Genomic DNA, 26,874 nt, shown 5'->3' on the forward strand with positions numbered 1-26,874 from the left:
TGTCCGGTGACCCGGTCAACCAACCAAGATGGCCGCCATGGCTAAAAATAGAACATAGGGATAAAATGCAGTTTTTGGCTTATAACTCAAAAACCAAAGCATTTAGAGCAATTCTGACATGGGGTAATATTGTTTATCAGGTCAAGATCTATCTGCCCCGAAAATTTCAGATGAATCGAACAACCTGTTGTTGGGTTGCTACCCCTAAATTGGTAATTTTAAGAAAATTTTGCTGTTTTTGGTTATTATCTTGAAAAATATTATAGATAGAGATAAACTGTAAACAGCAATAATGTTCAGCAAAATAAGATTTACAAATAAGTCAACATGACCGAAATGGTCAAATGACCCCTTTAGGAGTTATTGCCCTTTATAGTCAATTTTTAACCATTTTTCGTAAATCTTAGTTATCTTTTACAAAAATCTTCTCCTCTGAAACTACTGCGCCATATTAAACCAAACTTGGCCACAATCATCATTGGGGTATCTAGTTTAAAAATTGTGTCCGTTGACCTGGTCAACCTACCAAGATGGCTGCCATGGCTAAAAATAGAACATGGGATAAAATGCAGTTTTTGGCTTATAACTCAAAAACAAAAGCATTAAGAGCAAAACTGGCATGGGTTAAATTGTTTATCAGGTCAAGATCTATCTGCCCTGAAAATTTCAGACGAATCGATAGTCAATTTTTAACAATTTTCATAAAATTTGTAAATTTTTACTAACACTTTCAACTGAAACTACTGGGCCAATCATTAAAGATGGGGATATATGTACGCAGCAAGAATGTTCAGTAAAGTTAGATCTACAAACATATCACCATCACCAAAACACAATTTTGTCACGAATCCATCTGTGTCCTTTGTTGAATATTCACATATACAAATGTACCAAGGTGAGCGACACAGGCTCTTTAGAGCCTCTAGTTCTTGGTTTTCGCACCATAACGTTAGTATAAGTAAATAGAAATCTATGAAATTTAAACACAAGGTTTATGACCATAAAAGGAAGGTTGGTATTGATTTTGGGAGTTTTGGTCCCAACAGAATAAGGGGCCCAAAGGGTCCAAAATTAAACTTTGTTTGATTTCATCAAAATTGAATAATTGGGGTTCTTGGTTATGGCGAATCTAACTGTCATGACTGTGTATGTAGATTCTTAACTTTTGGTCCCGTTTTCAAATTGGTCTACATTAAGGTCCAAAGGGTCTAAAATTAAACTTAGTTTGATTTTGACAAAAAATGAATCATTTAGGTTCTTTGATATGCTGAATCTAAAAATGTACTTAGATTCTTGATTATTGGCCCAGTTTTCAAGTTGGTCCAAATCGGGGTCCAAAATTAAACTTTGTTTGATTTCATCAAAAATTGAATAAATGGGGTTCTTTGATATACCAAATCTAACTGTGTATGTAGATTCTTCATGTTTGGTCCTGTTTTCAAATTGGTCTACACTAAAGTCCAAAGGGTCCAAAATTAAACTTAGTCTGATTTTAACAAAAATTGAAATCTTGGGGTTCTTTGATATGCTGAATCCAAAAATGTACTTAGATTTTTTATTATGGGCCCAGTTTTCAAGTTGGTCCAAATCAGGATCTAAAATTATTATATTAAGTATTGTGCAATAGCAGGTCTTTTCAATTGCACAGTATTGTGCAATGGCAAGAAATATCTAATTGCACAATATTGTGAAATAGCAAATTTTTTTTAAATTAGAGTTATCTTTCTTTGTCCAGAATAGTAAGCAAGAAATATCTAATTGCAAAATATTGTGCAATAGCAAGATTTTTTTTTAATTGGAGTTATCTTTCTTTGTCCAGAATCAACTTAAATCTTTGTTATATACAATATACAATGTATATTCACTTTTTACTACCAACTGATAAATTAAAATAATCTTTACCATTCAGTGATAACAAGCAGTTTTTTTACATCTTAATATTTTATGATGTATTTAAATGAGTAGTTATTGTTGCAAACTCCATTAGAAATTTTAATTGAGATTTGTTTTGGAATCAGGGAAAGGGGGATGTGATTAAAAAAATGGGTTCAATTTTTCTCATTTGAAATTTCATAAATAAAAAAGAAAATTTCTTCAAACATTTTTTTGAGAGGATTAATATTCAACAGCATAGTGAATTGCTCTAAGAGAAAACAAAAATTTTAAGTTCATTAGAACACATTCATTCTGTGTCAGAAACCTATGCTGTGTCAACTATTTAATCACAATCCAAATTTAGAGCTGAATCCAGCTTGAATGTTGTGTCCATACTTGCCCCAACCTTTCAGGGTTCAACCTCTGCGGTCGTATAAAGCTACGCCCTGCAGAGCATCTGGTTATGTTTTCTTAAAATAAAATGATTGATAAATATGAAGTATGCCTTGTATATTATGATTTACATATATTGACACAAAAACCATGACGATACTTGAAATGAGTTAAGATCTAATAACAACCAGTAAAAATCAACATGAATAATATAAACTTCAATAAGACAGCAACCCAACTCATATAATTGCTAATGTCAGCTCAAAACAACTTGAAAGTTTTGAACGGAAGAAATAGAACATACATGTATTTAAGTTGTCCTACTATGCCAACCCATCAAAACATAAACATGAACATATTAATTTTTAATCATACCAATAAATAGTAATCAAATTGCTTAATTTAGAATAAAAAGCCATTATTTGAATTGACTTGCATGTAAGTAGCCAAAATGTTGAATAATTTCAGAACCATCTAGTCCACCTACCAAAAAGAAGAAACTATCAGTGTTTATGCCATTAACAGATCCAGATTGTACTTATGCATACATTATTAAGGTAAATGAGAGTAAGGTTGAACAGTGATAGTTGTTTGTTTTATCATGTTTATTGTGGTAATTGTTTTCAATTAAAAATGTTGTACTAGGGAATCTTAGAAAGTTAACCAAAACTACATACATATATATATAAGTAAAATCAAACATATGTGATAATAAAACCTAAAATCCATTTGTAATGTGTAACTTGACTTTTAAACCATATAAATTGTCTACCTTGGACCAGGGAAATATCAAGTTGTCTCAAAATCATAGATATGTTAATTGGCTATTGAGGAAGTCACTAATATAGTATATTGTTTTCCAATATCCTGCCCAAGAATGTCTTAAGATAGTTTAAGTGTTGGTTCAACAAAAATAAAGTCACTCAAAACTCAGAAGATTAACACAACTGTAAGTGACCTTGGTTTATACAACCAAAACCAAACAAAATCATTCAAAATTTGTCAGGTTGGAGTACATTTCATTGTAACTCATTGTAAATTTCTTAATTCTCTTTATAATCTAAATACATTTCTGTAGCTTGTTGCCTGTCATAAATTATTAAATACACCAATTTTGACATTAGAATTTTTATTCAACTCTTGCAAATAAAAAAAGAATAACATATATCATGTATATAAAACCTTAAATTTTAAAGCATGAAGCACATGTCTTATGTTTTTGTTTTGAATGGTAGGCTGTTACACTATTCATACTTACTCCATCAAGTTTTTTTTTATATAAAAAAGAATAGAATTAACATAGAGACCTAAATGGTAACTTGTTTTATTATTCGCCCAAAATTATGTTATTCATAGTCAGAGTTTGTATATATCATACATTAACATACAAATGTACATCAAGAAAAAGAAAAAAATGAAAAAAAAAATTTTTTAAATATTTTTTGAAGATTTATAGAAGTCAAACGGACTTTAGGTAGCATAGTACTGTTTTCTAAAATAAAAAACTTTAAAAAATAATGACATATAGAGATAATTCAGTATATTCTGTATTTCAGCCACATCCACGTCCAAGAAGTGTTGATTTAAGTAGATGTAAAAGTTTAGGATTAAAACCGTAAGTATATTCATAGCTATTTCACACAGAACTACAAAATTCACTAAAAGTTTCCAAAAAAAAAAAAAAGGAATTTTTTGTTTGAGAAGATGTGGTATGAGTGCCACTGAGACAACTCTCCATCCAAGTCACAATTTGTAAAAGTAAACCATTATAGGTCAAAGTACGGTCTTCAACACAGCGCCTTGGCTCACACCAAACAGCGAGCTATGAAGGGCCTAAAAATGACTATTGTTAAATCATTTAAACAGGAAAACCAACAGTCGTATCTATGTCAAAAATCGGAAAACAAGAAACACTTAACCATATCAACAAACGACTAATTCTGCATCTGGTGTCTGATTTAGGACAGGTGCAAACAAATGCAGCCAGTTTAAACATTTTAATAAGTACCAACCTTCACCCTTAACTGTAACAATAGTGTAACATCACAACCTAGAAATTCACACTTTGAAATATCAATTGAAATGGCTTAGTATGATTAATATAAGGAACATTGACAACAAAAAGTACAAAGTATTGATACTCAAATTTCATATCTAGAAGATACATTATTTGACAATAAAAAAGTAGTTACTTATTATTTTATAGCAGCAAATGAATAAAATGAATAGTATGTGTAAAATATACATGGATTTTGATTTGTCTGTTGTTTGTTTAACTTTTAGAGGTCCTTTGATTGGGAAGTTAAAAAATGAAGAAAGTGTGACACTACCAGATGAAACGGTGGTATGATCATTAATACTATATATATCATTAGACATTTTTTTTTTTTTTTTTTTTTATTAACAATGGAATCATCATTAGTAAATATAATTATTGAAATACGTTACTTTATTAAAGGTGTTAGACATAATTGATTGAAATCTGCCTCTTCTGACGAATACCCTTGTAGCAATAAAAAGAGTTTTTTCTTGTCTTTCTGTGAGCTTTTAGTTGCTGTGTAGGAAATCAAACATTCGGAACCACCACAGATGAGGTTGAAGGAAGTTATAACTTATATTTATATACTGATTACTGTTATAATCAATGTTATTATAAATTGCAGTATCTACTCTTTTTTTTTTTTCTATACATAAAACTTACCATGAATACATTAAACTTGCATGTAGCTGTTATTATTTATGGCTATCTGAAAGAGAGGGTAATTTAATATTAGATTAAACATTAATAGATCTTTTCAGATTCATCCTGACCAAGTGTTGATGCCAAAAGAAAACCCAAAACCTATTCTAGGTGAGTGAGGAAGCATATGGGTTATTTTAATTGATAATGTAATTTTTCAGCCTTCATTGCACATATCATTCATTGCTAATTGAAGCTACTTGATCTGTGTTTGTGAGTAATTTTTAGAATGCATTTTGTTCTTTGAAATGTTAAGAGTGAAAACTGTGAAATGTTAGAGTGAAACCTGTGAAATGTTAGAGTGAAACCTGTCTAAACCAAAATTTTTGGGTCTGTTTCATTTTTTCATTTTTTCAGGTTTGACATTTGACTGGAAACAAAAGGAAAAAATGTGATGAATGAAATGCTGTATTGAAACTACTATCTTTCATTGAAATGTTTGATGTACAAAATGTATAAACTTTTTTTACATCAAGATCATATCACAAAGTACAGAAATAATATAGCACTGGAATCAGACTCTTCTGATTTAAGTCTGATCCCAGCAGTGTGATTCAATCGCCATCTGTTTTGACATTGCATTTGAAAGTGTCAGTTGTACTAGAATTTTAAAATAAATATTTGAATAAATAAATCGACTCATTTGAGGGTTGAGTGAATTCTTTGATTTTGAAGCTGAAAAAGTCACCTATAAGCAGATCAACTTGTTCTGCGGTATATATAGAAATCCTGTGATTTTTTGCAATAAGAAAAGTAATGTAAATATGAAATGAAGTAAGAAAAGCTAAAATGTTAGTGACAGCAAAACTCAACTAGATAGGGCTCAAAGGAATAATGTAACTGTTCTAGACTGAATGAGTATTTGGACCGTATGTCTGACTAATATTAAGAAGTTGGTCAAGTTTATAAGATACAAATTTATATAACAGATCAACATATCTCAAATTAATATAAAAAGTTTTTGAATAGTAATTGAAATAAAAACTTAATATTTTAACTGTTTAAAAAGATCACACTTATTTAATCTGTAAATCTCCTGTATTTAGCATGTCAGTAATTCATTAATTGCAGGCCAGTATGCTCAGTGAAATTGAAGTTATCGGAAGTAAACATAATGTGGGAGGACAATTGTTTTAAAATATTTAGGAACTTTACAAAAAAAATGCATATGCAAAGGAACATGCATGAACAGAACATGTAAATGTAAAAAAATATGATGTTCTTAGTAGAAGCAAGTGTCACCTTCGGCCAGAGTAACAAAATAGAATTCACAGATATACAATTAAACAAATAGTTAATTTCAATTGTTTGCTTATTCACTTTATCCATCTATTTTGTAATAATAACAATTTGTACAACTAAAAATAAAGATTTTGATAAATGTTTGTTTAAATTTAACCCATATGACCCCCAAACCTGTATGATCAGCTGGACTGTACATGTATACTGTCTGGACTGTATACTGCATACGGCCCAAATACTCATATGGTCTGGAACATAACCATCACAATTGGCTTATTTTCATTATTTGAAGACATATGAGGCATATAAATATTATAAGTATTTTTTTTACAGTTGTTGAATGTCCAAATGAAGACTACTTGTACAGTTTATTAAGATCAGAGAAGTTATTAGAATGTCAAGGAGACAATGACAACTCAGCTGAATTAGTAGTTCATATGTCATCATATAACATGGTCAATAATCCACAGTATCAACAGTTTATACAGAGGTAACTTAAGTGTGAATATAAAGAACATTGTTGATATTGCTGTTTTCCATTTTGACAGTTGCCTGTAGATATTTTTCTTGCATCACTGGTGTCAGCTATTGTTAAACTTTATATGCCCATTGAAGGAAGTATTATGGTATTCTGTTGATCGTCTGTCTGTCCATTACAATGTATAGGACAATAACTCAAAAATGATTTGAGCAGTTTTCATGAAACTTGGTGAATTGTTTATATCAATTGAAGTGAGTTTCTTTTAGATCTTAATACATTTTAGAGTTAACATTTCTGAGTTATAGGGTTTTATCCATTAGAAAGTTGGATTCCTGTTTTCATTTTTCTTTTAAAACTCTGATATGAAATTTGAGGAGTTATGAAATTTTATTTTTTTAAAAAGCCACAGGCTTATCATGTGCTCATGGAGCAACTCTTTATTGATTTAAGTTACATAGGTATTTTTTTAACAGATAAGATATTTGCAGGAGTTGTTGATAAAATAGTTAAAACAACCATAAATACTATTTTTCAAATGCTGTAATTAGTTGCTTGACAAAACACTTGTGCAAAATGATAATTGACATTTGGATCATCACAGAAGAAAATGGATTGAGATATATGTAGAATGATTTGGAGAGGCAAATAATGATATGTTTCAAAGCGAAGTTTTAAGTGGTGAGATGGCTAAAAAAAAGTAAAGTTGAGTGCAACCGGTTTTCTTACATTTAAAAGTAACTGAATTGAAGATAAATATATTAAGAAGGTAACTACATGTACATACTATTTTGTTAACAGTGATGAATTCTTATTTCATTTTAATAAACAATTTATTATTTTAGATTTTCCAGTTCAACACGCCATATGTTTCTACATGAGAAGACAAGTACATTATCATTACCTTCAGTGTTAGAACTTCAAAGCAGCCTGAATATGCTGAATTCAACAATATTTCCACAATTACATATACCAAAGCAGCAGATTGAAGATTTCAAAAGTGAAAATCATATACTAGCCAAACCTTTCATGAAATACTCTTATAGACCGAAAAAAATTGTATCATTGTAAGTGTACATTGAATTTTAAATATGACATTCAGCAATTATTCAGTTTAAATTCTCATTCTTTGGATCAGAATTGAAATTTTAGTCATATTTTTAGAGTGCAAGACAAATGGATGCTCAACCATGGGTGTTTGCTTCTTGTAAGAAGTTAGATGAGGTGAATAATTCATCATTTTTATACAAAAGCTTTATTGTTTGAAGTTCCTATCATGCTTCAATGACCTGTTTAAAAAATGCACAGTTCTTTTAAAATATGATAAAGTTGGTTAGTATGAGTCTAAGGACAACTATTATAATATTTGATATAGTATTGAATCATTGCATTGCAAGGCAACCATGTATATCAGACTGGAATAACCTGACCTTGACCTCTTTTCATGGTTTATGATAAATTTTTAGTTTTCCTGTTTAGGTGTGGTTCTCAGATACTTTAAGGAGGGTGGTAAAGGGTTATTTTTTGTGCAACGTGTTTTGCCATTTTTATTTCACATGCAGCCGTGAAAAAGGTTCGTTATTCACCGTGTTTCGTGAAATTGGTAAAAAGATCAACGTGCAAGACATTTTTAATTGTTCGTTCATCGTGAAATGGCGATTTTATTTCACGTTCTTCCGTGCAGATACTCCCCCTTTACGCCCCTCTTTAATTATTAGGTCAAGTTAATTTCTGTGTGCATAATAATTGTAACCTATAGAGACAGGGTTCTCCTGACATGGACCTCGTTATCATGTTTCAGTGGTCAATATTAGGCCTATAAGTAATAGTAGGTTAACTATATTTGATGTTGTAACAATTGTATGATTATAAAAGTGAATAATATCTTGTCTTGTAGTGAAGATTGTTTACCAGAAGATTTTGAATGTAAGACAAGAGACCAGTTTGCTAGTGACAGTAACATTATGAAAACCGTAACAGATTATAAAGAATTGATTGCATCTAAACAGTCCACGTCCAAAGATAAAGGTTAGTTTTGGTAATTGTTTGTCATTTTAAGAAGTTTCATGTTAAAATGAAAATTGGTATCCACGAAAAATAAATGAATCCATAGTATGCAGATTCATTTCATACAGTATTATCATCTGTTGATCAGCTATAAAATAAAATCTATTATTCCACTGCATGTTGATTTTGATCTAGTGAAATCAACATTTGATTGGTTGAAACTTTCACAAATGACGTCGAACAAAACTTCATATTCCCCTATGAAATGTCGGGACTAATTCGTGCGACGTTACGTGCGGTTTATGTACAACACGTCTTGAACTTCTTATTTTCTAAATAAGCTTTAGCAAATATCATTATCGTGTTCAAAATTATTTCAGACGTTAAAACAAAAAGACTAATTAAATAATTAATGTTTATCTGTATGTTTATCAATATGTATGTTGTATTTAGTAAGAAAAACAAGCGGATAAGAGAAAATGCAGGTATGCAACTAATAAATATTTGAAGATCAGATAGTATACAAAGCTTAGGCAGTGGAGTAAAACATTCATTTCCCTTGACCTCTGGAGATATGAAGATTTATTTACCCTTGAAAAATCATATTTCCCTCGGGCAGAGCCCTCGTGAAATATAAATATTCTTTGGTGAACAAATCTTCATATCTCCTTTTCAAAAATGATATAAATGGAATTTATAAAATAAATTTCTTGATTATATCTTTCAGGATCTGATTTTCCAGAGGTTGTGTTTTTGGGTACAGCTTCAAGTGTACCGGGAGCCTTTAGAAACTGCACAAGTATTCTTCTTCATATGGAGTGAGTTTAATCTTGTTATATATACTGTGGATAATTATAAGATAACTGTATTGTATTTGAAGCTTTGTGGACTTCCAGCAGTAGTTTTACTGTCACAAGTTGAGTTAACCTGGCAACGCATACAAAGACAGGTAAACAGATATTTGCAACAGTAAAACTACCAATGGACTTCTGGTTTGATTTGATTGCATGGATTTCTCAAAGTCTACATACAAACTTAAAGAAAAACTAAACTTAATTGAAAGTTTGTATATGTGGTTACCTATGCCTAAATATCCAAGAAAAATCAGTACCTAAAGAATTCGTAATATGTCATACTAAAATCATGTTTTTTTGCTTTCAGTGAAGATACCAATTTATTAATGGACTGTGGCGAAGGAAGTTTAAGTCAGCTGTTAATGTTGTATGGAGATAAAACAGACGAAGTATTAATCAAACTAAAAGCTATATTTATATCACACTTACATGCTGACCATCATCTTGTAAGTACAGAACTTTATAAGATTATTTGGTAAAAGTATATTTTTGTTTACTAAATTCAAATGGATTCAGTTTTTTTGGAAATGAAACTTTAAATATAGTAATTTTACATCATATGAAGATGTTTTTATTAAGGTTTAAAAAAAAAAAATATGAATCTTCACAAATTTCTTAAAGATGTACCATCTCTTTACAACAGTATTATAAAATGTTGAAAAATAATTGTCACAAATTTGATTGAAAACTAAATGTGAAAAAAGTATCTTCCCAATTAAATTAGTTTAAAGTATAGAGTGTAAAAAAAGTTTAAGGGTAACTCAAAAGAATATACAACCTTGAAGATATTTTTCATGAATTACTGAATCTTCATTTTTGTAGGGTATGTCAGGTTTAGTTTTTGAAAGGAAAGCAGCATTAGCCAGAGCTGGAATGGAAATAACTCCAATCCTCCTGACAGCTCCAGTACAGATCATTAGCTGGCTTAGGACTAATGAAGAACAGTTCCGTGTAAATAGTCTCAAAGAAGTTCTACAGTAAGTTTTATGATCAGAATACTTTTGACTTGTTTACAGTTATGGTTATATTTGATTTCTTTAGTTTTAATTTCTTAGTATACACTGGTCATATTTAGCTCATGATTTTAGATTGAAATATTTTATGTATGTTATGTATGTGATGTATAAAAACTGCTATAAAATTCAAATGGAATTTGATTATAAGAGTTTTTTTAATTCAATTTATATTAATGTTAACAAAAGGTTCCTGTTTTCTGGTTTGATCTGTAAATAAAAGTTAAGGAAAATTTGAATTTGTTTGTTGTTGCTTTTATATGTCCAAGAAGTCTGTGACGTACATTGTATGTATAAATATGTTTATGTAGATAGATAAATCATTTATCTAAGTCATGTTCTTTCTTTTGTCTTATTCATTTCTGTACTATGAATTTTCCATCATTTGTCAAATTTTGAATACATTCAAAATTTTAGAGTTTAGTATGACGTCTATTTTCACTGAACTAGTACACATTTTTATTTAGAGTTCAGCTCTGGCCCTCCTCAGGGTGCAGGATTTTCTTGCTGCGTTGAAGACCCATTGGTGGACTTCTGCTATTAACTGCTCTTTGGTCAGGTTGTTTTTTCTTTGACATATTCCCCATTTCCATTCTCAATTTTATACCTCTTTTTGCAGAGCACTTTATAATTTCATCGGAACAAGTTATTCAGCAGTTTTATATCTTTTGATAATCTTACTTGTGTTTTATTTTTCAGATTAGTATATAGTCAGAATTTAATGAGAGAACCATATACTGTCCCTATTAAGAATGAAAAAGACCCGACTTTGTTGGAAGTAGTAAAATCTAAATTGAATTGCACAGATGTAAGTAAATTATACATAGAACAATATAAAAATAAAAAGAGTTGATAGGGTTTCCAATGAGACAACTATCTACCTGAGACGAAAAGAAAGTTTGGGTACAGTTGCAAAATATGTAAAACTATATAAACATACAAGGCAGATATAAAAATTAAAATTCTTCTCTAAGATGTATGATGGAATATAGGTTTTTGTAAACCTAAACGAAATACATCCATAAAACTGTAAAGATAATGCCAGGGATAATTTGCAAAACTTAAATGGATCTGTTTAAAAGTATCTGGGGTCTTGGTGGCCAAGTTGTTTTTAAAAGAAGTCCACATACTACATCACTAGCCTATCAACACTGAGGTTGTCAGTTGCAGACTTCCAACTCTTAATCTTAATTGACTAGGATTGGCAGTATTCGTGAGGAAGGATTCTGGCTCTCACCTGGCACTCTGTCTTCTTTCACTAATAAAAACGGGCCACCACAATATTGCTAACAGTTCTGAAAGCAGTTTAAAACACCAATAATAAACCAATCAGAATCCTATGTCAGGTTAAAAACTAGGCAATGAATAAAATGTAATCTGATACTAATCGTTCAATTACTTATTTTACTTTATAAACCAAACCATATTTTTGCCATTCATACATTTTTTTGTAATTCTCTAATATAAAGCTTACTGCTAATTGAATCAAATGAGATAAGACATATTACGTTATTAAAGAAAATAGATAAATATTGAAATAATTGAGATAATTAGAAGTGTACTTATTGTATATATTTCCAGTTTTTACCAGTTCCTGTTTTACATAGTAAGCATGCTTGTGGACTAGTCATTACACATAAGTCAGGCTGGAAGATTGTTTACTCTGGTGATACTATGCCATGTAAAGCTCTTATTGAAACAGGTTAGTTTAAGAACAATCACATTTTGTAATACTCAGTATAAACAGTGTTCTCCCCAGAAATTTTGGATAGCATCACATTTTGCATAAAAAAAATGACTATTTTTTTTTAATGTTGTTTGTCGCGTCTCGTTGATACTCTATTTTCTTTATATGTTTTAGTTTAGATTGTTCAATTCATAACTGAGAATACAATTAAACTATAACCACAAAAACAGTTGTTTCAGTTTAAGTTTTCTTTATTCATTTATAGTTACAGAATTATTTTTTTCCTCTTGTGCCAAATAAAAATAAATATGTGGTTTCAGTTACCCAACAATAAGTCAAATGAATGAATGGTTCATTATAGATCAACCTGTTTATATACAAAACTAAATATCTAGTACACAAAATTAACTATTTTTTATATTATATCAAGTAAAGATAAAGTAGCAAAAGTAGCAAAAAAAAAAATCAATTTAAAAACTTTTTTTTATCATGTTTATGAAATTTATTGTTTCATGGCACTCAATGAATTAGTCCCAGTTGTTTCTTATCTTTACATCAAAATGATATGTATTTTTAACAAAGTTATCTAACAAATAGTCTGTTAATGCGTAGTTTTCTCTCTTGGTATATTTTTTCTGTCTACTGTCCATCTGTTGTCATTATCGTGAAAATGCAGATTTTTGTCATATCTGGTCCGGTTCCGATCCTCAGTTTGCACAAAAATGTGCAATGGCGGCCGTAGAAAAATTTACGAAAATGAGTCCGAGAATAAACATTGTTTGACAAAAGATTGTGCATGAATAAGACGCTTTTAATGCATTAAATGGATTAAACATAAACTTAAGCCAATTATGATAACTTTTTAAAGAAGTATTAAACTTAGTTTAGCTATAAACCAAAATTCTCGCTCTCGTATTACCCTGGGAACAGTATATCTGTTCCTGTATTACCGGAAGAGAAAGAAAGTAATTTTTGGAGAGATGAACAAATAAACGACCTTTTTAAAAAAAAATAAAAATCGTTTCAATCTTTGAAATTTCGTAATACAAAACGTAGATTTCGAATTGTTTTGTGATTGCATTTTTCCATGTCGAAATTGGTGATATAATTTTTATGATCATAATCGATAATAGATGAAAGTTCAAAATTGAGGACAAGTAAAATAGCATCTTCAAAACAATTATAGCGTCGCGGGAATTATTATAGCATCACGGTGAAAAAATATAGCGTCGCGGTACCGCGACGCTAAAACGGCCTGGGGAGAACACTGGACTATAAATATAATTTTTTTTATGATACATTTTTGAAATACACATCAGTTAGTCTTTAGGCATCAACCTTCATGTGAGTGTTCTATACCATATGATGCATTTTACATCATTCACTCTCTGTTTACTACATTTTGCAATTACCTATGGCGGGGGTATTATCAGGAGCAATAAATAGCTCATAGTTCAACTATTCATTTATAATTCTCTTACACATACTGGTAAATGTAATAGATTGAAAGATTTTTATTACTAAGAAAAAATTTGATGTTAGAAAGCTTCTTAAAATTTTTTTGGCAAAAAGAGTTGGCAAAGAAAGGCAACTTTATTTGCATGTGAAACGTTTAAGGATTAAACTTTTGGTTTATGATCAATGAATTATCTTTTAGCTATTGTTAGCCTTAGTTATTTCAAGTTAAAAAAAAAACTATAAGTTTGAATAATCTGTATAGATTGAAATATCTAGAAAATTAAAAGACAAAGATGTAAAAAAAAAAACCCACAAAATCAGCAAAGTGTCTCTCTATATTATATGACTTTGTTAGTATTGTGTTTTTATACTATATAAAGGGTAGTAAAAACATTATGTGATATGTCTATTAAGCAAAAGGTAAACCAATTCAATTAAAAAAATATATACCTTAAAACATGTTTTATAGGGAAAGATTGTGATTTATTGATCCATGAAGCTACCCTACAGTCTGATATGGTGGCTGATGCTGCCAAAAAACGACATAGGTAATAAGGTTATACATAGTATGTTTTGTTCGATCCAAAAGGGGTCCTTGAAAGTTTGAACAAATTTTTTTCAAGAATATTTTGTGCTTCATTTATTATGCTCCATTTATGGGCATTATGTTTTCTGGTCTGTGCATCTGTTCGTTCCTCCTTCCATCCTTTCGTCTATGTGACCGTCTGTCCCGCTTCAGGTTAAAGTTTTTGGTTGAGGTAGTTTTTGATGAAGTTGAAGTCCAATCAACTTGAAACTTAGTAAACATGTTCCCTATAATATGATCTTTCTAATTTTAATGCCAAATTATAGATTTTATCCTATTTTCACGGTCCACTGAACATAGAAAATGATAGTGCAGATGGGGCATCTGTGTACCAGTACTTTGGACACATTCTTGTTTTGATTTGCATCCTTGCCTGTTGTGATTTAGTCATTTGAGTCTGTTCTGTTTGGCAGAGGAAATATATTCTATTAGTGGGGATTTTATAATTTTCAAATGATTTATTGTAAACCTAAATAGTTTTCTTGAGCCATTTTTTTAGCCACTTTTGCAAGTAGAAATACAATGAGAATATAAATTGCTGCAAATTTGTACAACCTGGATCTTTCCTTATTGAACTACAGCTAGGAAATTTGTCCATCTCAAAATCAAATAGCCTGGAAGTGGACTAGAATGGGCTGAATGGGAAATAAAGTATCAGTGTTGATAAGTGTTTTACAGTATTTAACCAAACAAAAAACAGATGCTTTTATTGACAATATATGTTTTTTTTCTAGAGTGGAACAATAAAAGATCTAATAGGAACAACTGTAAATTTCTTTTATGTTGTAGATTAACGTGTATGCTAGTAGATCTTGAATATATTTATTTTATATTTAGCACCGTAAAACAAGCAATAGAAGTTGGGATTCAAATGCAAGCAAAGTTCCAGATGTTGACCCATTTTAGTCAGAGATACAAAAGAATACCACTGGTTGAACATAAAGAGTTTCATAATAAATTTGGTTTGGCTTATGACTTTATGAAGGTAGGTCAACAAACAAAAGTAATTGAAACTATAAAATTAACACACAATTGGACAAGCCTAAGAGATTGAGACCACAAAATGAATAAAACCCATTGAACATACTGAAAGTGATTTAGACAACAAAATTAACACAACATATATAAACTGTTATCACAGAGATATATCTCGCCTTTTTGTAATTTTGATTATATGCAAATGTTGAAATTAAAATAGCAAAATTCAACATTTTACATAAGTTAGGCAAATATTCAAAGTCAATTAATCATGACTGAAGGTACATGGCTAAACAATCTTCATGTAAATGAGATGTGCCAATGCTAATACAAATGCATATCAAATATCATTGAATTATTAGAAGTCGTTCCCTTTCAACAAACCTAAACACAAACATTAAATTTGTAAACTATGCAAAATTTTCAGAGTCAACAATGAAGAGGGGGTGCAGCTATATAATTTCCATGGAAACAATACTTACAGGGTCGGTTGAAAACAAAACTTTACGACAAAAGAGATGATTTCAGCTTTCCAATTGTGAACTTTCCATTTCTAAGTAGCAACATTCCAGCAGCACCTGCATACGGGGTATATATCTCCCAATTGATACGATATTCCCGTGCTTGCATTTCCTATCATGATTTTCTTGATAGAGGTTTGCTGCTCACAAGGAAGCTATTAAACCAAGAGTTCCAAATGGTGAAGTTGAAATCATCCCTTCGTAAATTTTACGGACGCCATCACGAGTTGGTTGACCGTTATGGAATAACCGTTTCACAAATGATATCGGATATGTTCCTTACGTCGTAACTACAATCCCCTTCCCTTTCATGAATATGACCTACCGAATTAGACTATTTACCGGATTTGTAATCACTTAAGCAACACGACGGGTGCCACATGTGGAGCAGGATCTGCTTACCCTTCCGGAGCACCTGAGATCACCCCTAGTTTTTGGTGGGGTTCGTGTTGTTTATTCTTTAGTTTTCTATGTTGTGTCGTGTGTACTATTGTTTTTCTGTTTGTCTTTTTTATTTTTAGCCATGGCGTTGTCAGTTTGTTTTAGATTTATGAGTTTGACTGTCCCTTTGGTATCTTTCGTCCCTCTTTTACAAATGCCAATAAATTTGCATACCGAATACCTTTGATCTAACATTAACATTTCATCTTAAACTGATCTAATCACAAACTAATACATATAAACTTAGCAAAAGTTTCAAAGTCACTAGACCATAACTGAGGGACAAGGCAAATATTCACCATGGAAATGAGATGTTCTAATGCTGATACAACTGAATACCAATTAACATTAGCCTACCACTAATGGTTCCCCCCGAATCACAAACTAATACATGTAAACTTAGCAAAACTTTCAATTTTTTCTTAGACCATGACTAAGGGGGGAGCCAAATAATCTCCATGGAAATGAGATATGCCAATGCTTATACAACTGCATACTAAATATCATTGATCTACTACTAGTGGTTCCATATAAGTCAGCTATAAAGGGCCCTGAAATGACAATGTAAAACAATACAAAGTCAATACACCACGTCAGGGCCAAATAATCTCCATGAAAATGAGATGTGCCAATGCTAATACAACTGCATACCAAATATGATTGACCAACCACTTGTGGTTCACCATAAACTAGACCTCATCACAAACTAATGCATTGTTGACGCCGCCGTTGCCGGAAACAGCATACCTATGTCTCGCTTTTGACTGCAGCAAGCGAGACAAAAACAGAAGTTATTAAGACCACAGTATTGTACCACATATTTTAAAGAAAAAAACTAAATGAGAACATATATAAGAAACAAAAATATACGAGACCACAGTTTTAACACAACATTTTGAACAAACAAAAATGATAGAGACCATCAAATTAGTGAAAAATGTTGAAAAACAAAATTAATTGAAAGTACAGTATAAGCTCAATAAATTCAACAACAAAATTGTTGTGACCACAAAAGTCATAAAACATAGTGAACCAACAGACGGAATTGAGACCACAAAATTTGGACAACATATTGAAACACAACAATGATTAAGACTATGATTTTAGCACCACAAACAAGATGAGACTGTTAAATCTCTGCATTCAAGGAATACTGGTACATTTATTCATCAAACATAATCCAGTTCTTTTTGACTTATTATATTTAATAAATTTTAAAGGTGTGTAAATGTAAATCTTTAAAAATAAAAAAAAATACATTAAAGGATCAATTTCATGAGTCAACACCCATAAATTAAATATTAAGCAAAAAAATTCATCTGATCATGCAACAACTAAGGCCAACTAAATTTAATTAGTAGATTTTCATCCAAATTTTTGAAAAAAATGGGGCGGGAGGGAGGATTTTATTTTTTATTTTTTATTTCATATCAAACCATCTTGTGACGTTTCTTTCATATATGCAAGAGTATAAGCTTCTAGCATGTATATACATGTACAACGAATCGTATATAATCTTTCAAATTTTTCAAATTAATATCTCTGATTGGCAAACACTGTTCTACATCTATTGGGGCAGAGGTTGTTTGCTGTTTCTCGACAAAAAAGAATAGCCATGGATAAATCTACAAAATGTATGTTTGCCGTCTTTTTGAACTCAATATATCTCAAAAATCTAACAAGTTTGAGCTTGTGTCAATTGTTTAATCCAGTCATTTTTGTACCAACGTGTTCCACAATTCTTGAGCTTGGGATATCATTCACAGTCCAAAATTCCCGACACAAAGTCATTGACATTTTACAGTATCAATAATAATTTTCACGGTTTTCTAATCATAGAAATTTGTGTCATGCCGCAGCGATTTGCATTCTTGGAACAGCGTATTAATCGTAACTCGAATATTTTATGCCCTTCCCGTAATCAATCTCTATTCTCGGTAGATGATGTTGTCATCATAGATCTGTAGAGTTATTCTAAATTACTCGAAGAAATACGAGAAACGAAAATTAAAACAGGAAGTTTTGAAAGAAACAAAATCATTGACGTTTACCGGTAACGAAAATTAACAAAATCTGTAAATCGTAAAAAAAAAATTTCAAAATAAAAAAAATCTGGGCGGGACGATTTCAGAGGGGCGGGCGGGGATGAAAATCTATCAATTAATTTTAATTGGCCTAACAGAACCACATTATTACAATAACAAAAGGTATGTTCATTAATAGCACATAGCTGAGAGGGTGATGGATAAGATTGTTACCCTGAGAAAACATTGTCAATTGCAGCAAAGCCATGGTTGACATTGTCTTTTCAAGTGGTAACAATCTGCTCTATCACCCTCTCAGATATATGTAATTTAACTTATTAGTCCCCTACTGACGAAGTCGAAGTACACTTTGGGTTTGCACTCTGTCCATCTGTCTGTCTGCACTTTTTGCTTAATGCTTAAAGATATTGATTTGATATTCTTGATGATATTGATTTGATAATTGGTATATAGTTCTATCATGACAAGTTTGAATTTTGTTACGGTCTGATGATTTGTGCAGAGTAATGGTCATTGGACTTAGAAAATTTACTTTAATAATCAGTTTTCAACACTTTTTTTCCATCATACATGAAGATATTCACCTGATATTTGTTATATAGTTTACACCATGACAGTTATAGATCAAATTAGAAATTGTTCTAATACAATGAATTTTAAACTGTTATACTCACATAATGCTTGTTTTACTAAATGTTCTGTCATTACTGTCTATTTAATTTCAAATTTAAAGTAATAAAATACAACGTCTGATTCATAACAACCATCCATATTTAATAAAGCACACAATTGATCAAGCGTCTTCATGAAGGGTAATAGAGGATTTGCCATGGGATAACGTAAATTGTCTCCCTCATATTAACCAATAGCAATCTTGCATTTTGAAATGAAGTATAATAATTTATAATATTTGATTATTTTCAGGTTAAGTTAAGTGATGCTGAAGTATTGAATGATATGATTGATCCACTGACTGAGATATTTAAAGAAGACATTGAATATTCAAGGAAAAAAGAAGCTGATACTAAAAAGAAATCTAAACATATTTCTAAAAGACTAGGAAATTTATCAGAAGTGTTGAAAGCTGTGTGACGAATATTAGAAGAAAAAGAACCATGGGATTATCCATAAATGAAATGTGATAAAAATAAAATTATAAAGTAAAATGAATTAATACAAAAAATAAAAAAATAAACTTTTATTGATTTGTTTGGTTTTACTCATTGTACTCCTAGCTATTATGGCTTTCATAATCTAGTACAGGTAGTTTCTGCCAGGTAATGGACACAATCAACGGACTGATTACACTGCCATGGTTTGGTGCACATATTCGACCACCCCCCCAAAATCTTGAAATTTAATTCAGCTTTGTCATCGAGGCTTTAAAGGCCTTGACTGACAGTGCTGATACAACCCCAGGAGGAAGAGCGTTCCAATCCCGGATGGTTCTTGGGCAGAATGAGTGTTTTCGGTAATAACGGGATGCTGATGGTACTTGGAAGGATTTATCATGCATGTTTCGTGGTATTAGACGTTGTTTGTTGATGTGTTAACACTTTGTTTTTTTTGTTTTTTTTTAAATAAGTATGGCAGTCAGTTCGTTTTCCGTTTGAATTGTTTTACTGGTCATTATAGCTGACTATGAGGTATGGGTGGGTTTTGCTCATGGCTGAAGGCTGTACGATTACGTATAGTTGTTCATTTCTGTGTCATTTTGGTCTCTAGTGAAGAGTTGTCTCATAAGCAATCAGACGAGATCTTCAAAAAAAAAGGACTTTGTGGCAAATAAATCAAGATTTTTATAGAAAATCCACAGCCTTTAAACATAAACCTTAATACACAAATTATTTATTGCAGTTCGCGTGCCGGTGATTAATTGATTGATCATTGCTTCACACCTGAAGTATGTCGATTACCAGTTAATCGGCCCTTATTCACACACGAAGCGTGCCATTAATTATTTAACCGTTATCAAAACAACTTCACACCTGATCTAATCTTTCTGCATGTACGTTTGCACTATATTTTAAAATGTATATTTCATCACAATACTACTATCATTTATATACGTATTGACCTCAATTATGATAAAAGTTAAAATAAAAATTAAGCCAATATTTAGAAGAATTACGAGAGGCGTATTAAAAAAAACCACTAGTATCACTATTATTTACACACACATTGTAAGACATTTTTACAAGGCTTTGTTGCTATTAATAATAGTAATAAGGGTCCTACAAATACAGCTTTTTGAAATATATACTCTTATTGGCCCCAAACATGGACCAAATAACAGGATTAGGGGAAAATATTATTGAGATACACAATTTATATATCGTCTTGCATACATTACAACGTGGACGAACCATGATTGCAATTGAAGATGATCATACATTTCACCATAGTTTATATATTTTTTCTCTAAGCTTGGTTTTTACAACGTTTAAGCCATGCATTTTCTTTTCGGTGAGGATGGTGATTGTTTAAGTATAACTCAACGGCCTTTGATGATCATAGTGCCGCACTTATACCGATTTTTTGTTTTCATTTACTTCTCTCTGTTTATTCTACTTTTAACAAATCCATTCTATTTTTGTAGGTATGTTATCCACTAATGACCACTGATTAGCATATTGTGTACTCATAATTATTTTAATGTGCATATCAAATAAATTGCCGTGCAAACAATTTCAAACAATCAATTCTAAGGAATACTAATGATTATAACGATTAGCATTTTATAAGCTTATTTAAAACAATTATGATTGAATTTTATTAACAATGAAAGTTGTTTTTTTATTTGTATTTTGCTATATAATGATATACGAAAGAAAGTTACAATAACTATGCATATAAACTTGATAAATAAAACATGGTTACGAGTTGGCAAAAATAGGGTACGAGTTGATTGAGTACGACTTGCCGAAAGTACGAGTTGTCGTGTACCCTTCCAGTTTATGCATTAGGAGACTGTGGCCGACCTTATCAAAGGCTTTCGAAAAGTCCATAATGAGAACATCCGTTTGCTTTCCTGTGCTCATGTTGTTGGTGATGTCATCCACAAATTCAATCAACTAGATTTCGCATGATTTTTTGCTACGAAATCCGTGTTGTAATGGATATAGAATGTTGTGAAGATCTGCATGATTCATAATATGGCTAGTTAGTATGTGTTCCATGAGTTTACAGCAGATGCATGTCGATGAGATATTGGTCGATAATTCTCTGCTTTGTATCTCTCTCCTTTCTTGAAGACTGGGCTTACGTTGGCGTTCTTCCAGTCAGATGGTACTACCCCAGTATTAAGTGATGTTGTAAAGATGATAGTTAGAATTGGGGCTATCTCGTTTGATAGTTCTTTAAGTATTCTAGGTTTTAGCTTGTCTGGTCCTGAAGCTTTATTTGGATTCATTTTTGTAAGAAGTTTCAGCACTCCATTTTCTGTAATGATTAGATCTTCAGCAGAAGGGTATTGGCCTGGCATGTTACAACAAGATTTGAATTCTTCTGGACTAAATGTTTCCTTGGAAGAGAATGCAGATTGAAACTGCTTATTCAGGAATGTTGCTTGGTCCACAGGATGCGAGTGAAGTACTCCATTACAACGCAGTGGTGCCACACCGCTGCTATCAGTCTTCATATGTTTGATATAGGTCCAGAAACGTTTGATACTGCTGTGTGGTTGGGTTTCTTATTTAGGTGCTATATTTTCGATGTACTTCCAATATGCACGACGTAGTTCTTTCTGTACCTTTTGCCTGGTTTCTTTGAATTTTGATGTAATCTTAGGATCCGCTGACTTTTTCTTTCTTTTGTATAGTCTGTCACGGTGGCGTATTAATTTACGTACATTTGGTGTTAGCCAAGGTAAGCTATCTTTCTGTTTTGCTATCTTGTGCGGGATATGGTTTGTTACACTTTGGTTGAGGTTGGTTTTGAACAATAACCACTTTGGTTGAGGTTGGTTTTGAACAATAACCAGAGTTCCTCTGCCGAACTTCCATTTGAAGCTAGATTTCTGATCTTTTCATGGGTTTGGATCATTTCCTCTTCAGTGATGGTTTCCCAGTTTGTCTTTCTGTATAAGGGGATGTTCCGAGGTTTTTGTTTCCTAGATAAGGGCATGGTGTTTATTTCACTGAAGACAATGTCGTGGTCTGAAACCCCAGGTATCACTTTGGTGCGTGTGAAGCGTGTTGCATTGTTCGTAATCACTAGGTCTAGCGTGTTAGGGCCTCTTGTTGGTTCCTCCCACTAGTTGAACAAGTCCATTGTGCGTCAAGAATGTCGCCAGACTTGTAGTGGTTTATCTGACTTGTTGATTCTGGTTTCAGGGTTCTTGTTATCCAGTTCCAGCCTAGGAGATTGATGTGCGACCACCAACAATTATGAAGACATTCTTTGCAGCATTAACTTTTTCAAGACTTCGCCCAAGTTCTTCGAGGATTTCTTCATTTGATTTTTTAGGGTTGTAGTAGGATGCAAGATATAAGTCTTTACTGTCAGCTAGGCTGATTTTAGCCCAAACAATCTCGCAATTTGTTTGAAGCTCGGGTACAGGTGTGCTTAGATGGTCATGATTTATTGCTATTAGCACCGCACCTCCTTTCATGTTGCGATCATTTCTGTAGATGGTATAATTTGGTGGGAAAATCTGGTTATCTTTTATAGAAGAGTCTATCCAGGTTTCTGTTCCTAGGACAACATCTGGTTTAGTGCTTTCAATCAAGTTCTTAACTAATCCTTGTTTTTATTTGATTGACTGAAAATTTACTGTAAGCATTTTGATAGGTACGTTTTTTGGAATTTTATCCTGCTTCTTTCTGTCTGGTGTTGATGCGTGGATAGGTGGTATATAGTAATAGAATATTCCATCCATTTCTCCTTGATTCTTCCTGACTTATTCCTTTTGTATCTGCAACTGCTCCGGATCCTGAACCACATGACAAAACTTTGTGGGACTTTCAAAAAATCACATAATGTACTTGTCTACTGCCTATTTCATATCTTAATATGAATGTTTTTTGTCCTTTGTGTAACATGTTGCGGGGGACATGGACATACCAGGCTTTGTCCGTCCCTCCATCCCATTTAGTTAGCACTCTCAAAGGTACAATTCTTGCCTGATTTTTATATAACTTATACTATAGGTTAATATCAATATCTCGGACAAGTTTTATAATGGTGGATAATTGAATGTGTTAAGAGTTATGCCACTTGAAAATATAAAATTTTTGGAAGGCAGGGAACATTGGAACTTTTTTTTATTGGGTTTAATTTTGGCATGGCATTATTTTTGTCAAATACACACAATGACAACTCTTCCTTAATCTTAAATCAGATTTAACTAAACTTTCTCAGACTCTTGGTCATATTAGACAAAGATGCACTTCTAAGTTTGTACTATCATTAGAATTTTTATTGGGATATCCCGTAGCAGATTGTAGGCTTTGTCATTGCTTTTTTGAACATTTCAATTTAGTTACTTAAACTCCTCTTAAACCCCTTATTAGAATTGATTGTAGCTGTAATTTTATTTTTGATTTTTTGTTTAAGATAATAATAATCACAATTTTTTCATTGAGTCTTCTAACCATTGCACATTGATTATAATGATTTAGTAATCGGTAAGTGTTTGGCAATCTGATTCAGAACTGATTCCTGTATTATATAGGTGTCAAATCTGTTACAAACAACAAAGTTATTATTATTAATTTTATTAGATATTTTTTTATTTTTTTGTAACATGACATTCTTCAAAAACCTTTTTATATGGTAGCTATAACTAGTTATGGATCAACTGAATTTGGTGTTTTGAATGACTGAAAGGTGTACATGTCTGTCTAACTGGATTTAATGGATTTGTTGTTGTATTCATGTTTATTGATCAATGTTAAGTGTTATTTTCAGTGGTTAGTAGATATAGGAAGATGTGGTATGAGTGCCAATGAGACAATTCTCCATCCAAGTCACAATTCATATAAGGAAACCATTATAAGTCAAGGTACTGTCTTCAACACAGAGCTTGACTCACACAGAACAGCAAGTTATAAAGGGCCCAAAAAGATTATTAGTGAAAACCCATTCAAATAGGAAAACCAACAGTCTAATCTATATTAAAAAATGAGAAACCAGAAACACTAATGACCCACATACAACAACTACTGAACATCAGATTCCTGTTTTCATATACTAAAAGTAAGTATGTTTGTTGTATGCATTGTAGTCTCTTTGGCAGTGTTAATTTGACCTTGACCTCATTTTCTTGAGTCTGGTAATGTTAAGTTTATTTGATACAAAAGACTTTCAATATAAAACTAAATCTAGATCAGTAAAGCAGGCAAGACATTTCAACTTTTGCACTATTGTTACTAATATGAGGGCAATGGACTTCAATTGTTGTAAAATCTTCAGGTATGAAAAGTAGGTAAAGGATCCATGTAAAGGGCTGGTAAGCTAACTTGACTTAATATCTTAAATGTTTGCACTGATAAAATATTCATCTGTCTCGTCCATCATTTAATTGTACTTCAAAAAAGGTACATTCTTCATAGCCACTAAAATACAAGCAGAGTGCATAATTATAAGCTACATTTGTAAAAAGTAAAATAACAAAAATACCAAACTAAAACCGAAAATTCAAATCGGCAAGTCCTTTATAAAAATAGCAAAATTGAAAGCTCTAACACATGTAACTAATGGAAAACAACTGTCATATTCTATACTTGGTAAAGGTATTTCATTATGTAGAAAATGGTGAATTAAACCTGGTTTTATAGCTAGCTAAACCTGTCCTCTGTATGAAATTCACATAGAATTCCATTACATTGACAACAATGTTTGAGCAAAGTGGATGAAAGCATGTATAGGCAACGGACTATACAACCTTCAAACAATGAGAAAAATCTATACCATTAAGACCGCTATAAACCGATTTTGGAAAATAAAAAATGTGAATTAGAAAATATAAGAAAAGAAAAAATTAAAGGGAAGATAATTCGATCAAGAATACAATGGGCTATTTTTGTGGGCTAAAATAAAAAAAAAATTACAAATAAGATGATACCGAAAGTAGAAAAAGAAAATGGAGATGTAATTTCAAAACAAAAAGATATTTTAAAAGACGTAAAATCTTTTTATTGGAAATTTATACAAGAATAAATACAAGTCAAAGCTAGGGAGATAAATTCAGTAAACTTAAAGAAGGATTGAAAGATATAAAATTTAAAAAACTAACTGATGATGAGAAAAAAAATCTTGAAGGGGAAATAACAATTGAAGAAGCTGGTTTGATATTGAAAAATATGAAAAATAATAAAACACCAGGATCTGATGGTTTCTCCACAGAGTTCTTTAAATTTTTTTGGAAAGATTTGAATTTTTTTGTTGTAGACTCCATGAACTACAGTACTGAGATTGGTGAACTATCTGTTACGCTAAAACAAGGAATCATTACATGCCTGCCGAAATGTAATAAGCCTAGACATTTCTTACAAAAATTGGCGACCTATATCTTTATTAAATACAGTATATAAAATTGGCTCTGGAGTTATAGCAAAACGCTTTAAAACAGTTTTAGATAAACTGATAGATTTCAATCAAACTGGATTTATTAGTGGGAGATATATTGGAGAATATCATCGTTTAATTTATGATATTATGCAATTTACTGTGGAAAAAGATATTCCAGGACTTTTTCTGCTCATAGATTTCGAAAAGGCATTTGATTCGATTTCTTTGGAATTTTTAACCAGTGTCTTGAAGTTGTTCAATTTTGGAGAATCAATAATTTATTAGGTTAAAGTTTTTTATAACAATATCAAATCAGCTGTAAACTAGGGAGGATATCTATCAGAATTTGTTTCTATAGAACGAGGCTGTAGACAAGGTGATCCCTTGTCGCCTCATATTTTTATTCTCTGTGCTGAGATATTAGCACTAAAAATACGAAATAATGATAAAATAAATGGTATTACAATTACGCAAGTTGAGCACAAACTTTCATTATTTTCTGATGACACATCTCTTATTTTAGATGGTAAAGAAGAATCTTTGAATGAAGCATTAAATGAATTAGATTGGTTTGGAAATATATCTGGTTTAAATATTAATTTTTCTAAAACACAAGTTATTTGGATAGGAAATAAAAAGTATAAAGTAATGAGGTATTATGCCAAAATAGAAACCTTACATGGGGAAAAACATATTTTAAGGTATTAGGTTTAAGCTTTGATGTTAATCTTGATAAAATTCTAAAAATTAATTATGAAGAAAAAATTGTACAAATTAAATGTGTAATTAGACAATGGTCAAAACGAAATCTTACTGTTATTGGTAGAATTACTGTAGTAAAGACATTGATATTGCCTATTTTAAATCATTTGTTTATATCCTTACCAAATCCAATTGATGATATTTTAAAAAATGTTATTCAACTTATGTACAATTTTATATGGAGTTCACCAATTGATAGAATTAAGAGAGATGTTTTAGAAAATGATATTGAAGTTGGTGGACTCAAAATGATAAATCTTAGTGCATTTATTTTAGCACTGA

At 31.3% G+C, this 26,874-nt stretch overlaps 1 protein-coding gene across 1 annotated transcript in view; it reads left to right on the plus strand.

The window, feature by feature from the left end:
- LOC139488351 (zinc phosphodiesterase ELAC protein 2-like) overlaps positions 1–19,519 on the plus strand; it is a 33,158-nt gene extending 13,639 nt beyond the window's left edge. Inside the window, exons 7-21 of the mRNA XM_071273885.1 lie at positions 2,737–2,825; positions 3,825–3,883; positions 4,552–4,612; positions 5,068–5,119; positions 6,584–6,740; positions 7,574–7,795; positions 8,626–8,756; positions 9,463–9,553; positions 9,897–10,035; positions 10,412–10,566; positions 11,302–11,410; positions 12,184–12,304; positions 14,217–14,295; positions 15,171–15,318; positions 19,243–19,519. Coding sequence (XP_071129986.1) covers positions 2,737–2,825; positions 3,825–3,883; positions 4,552–4,612; positions 5,068–5,119; positions 6,584–6,740; positions 7,574–7,795; positions 8,626–8,756; positions 9,463–9,553; positions 9,897–10,035; positions 10,412–10,566; positions 11,302–11,410; positions 12,184–12,304; positions 14,217–14,295; positions 15,171–15,318; positions 19,243–19,410 — 1,781 coding nt within the window. The 3' untranslated portion in view covers positions 19,411–19,519. The remainder of the gene's footprint in view (positions 1–2,736; positions 2,826–3,824; positions 3,884–4,551; positions 4,613–5,067; positions 5,120–6,583; positions 6,741–7,573; positions 7,796–8,625; positions 8,757–9,462; positions 9,554–9,896; positions 10,036–10,411; positions 10,567–11,301; positions 11,411–12,183; positions 12,305–14,216; positions 14,296–15,170; positions 15,319–19,242) is intronic.
- Positions 19,520–26,874: the final 7,355 nt, after the last annotated feature.

The sequence above is a fragment of the Mytilus edulis genome, chromosome 9, assembly GCF_963676685.1.
Source record: "Mytilus edulis chromosome 9, xbMytEdul2.2, whole genome shotgun sequence".
Taxonomy (NCBI): Eukaryota; Metazoa; Mollusca; class Bivalvia; order Mytilida; family Mytilidae; genus Mytilus; species Mytilus edulis.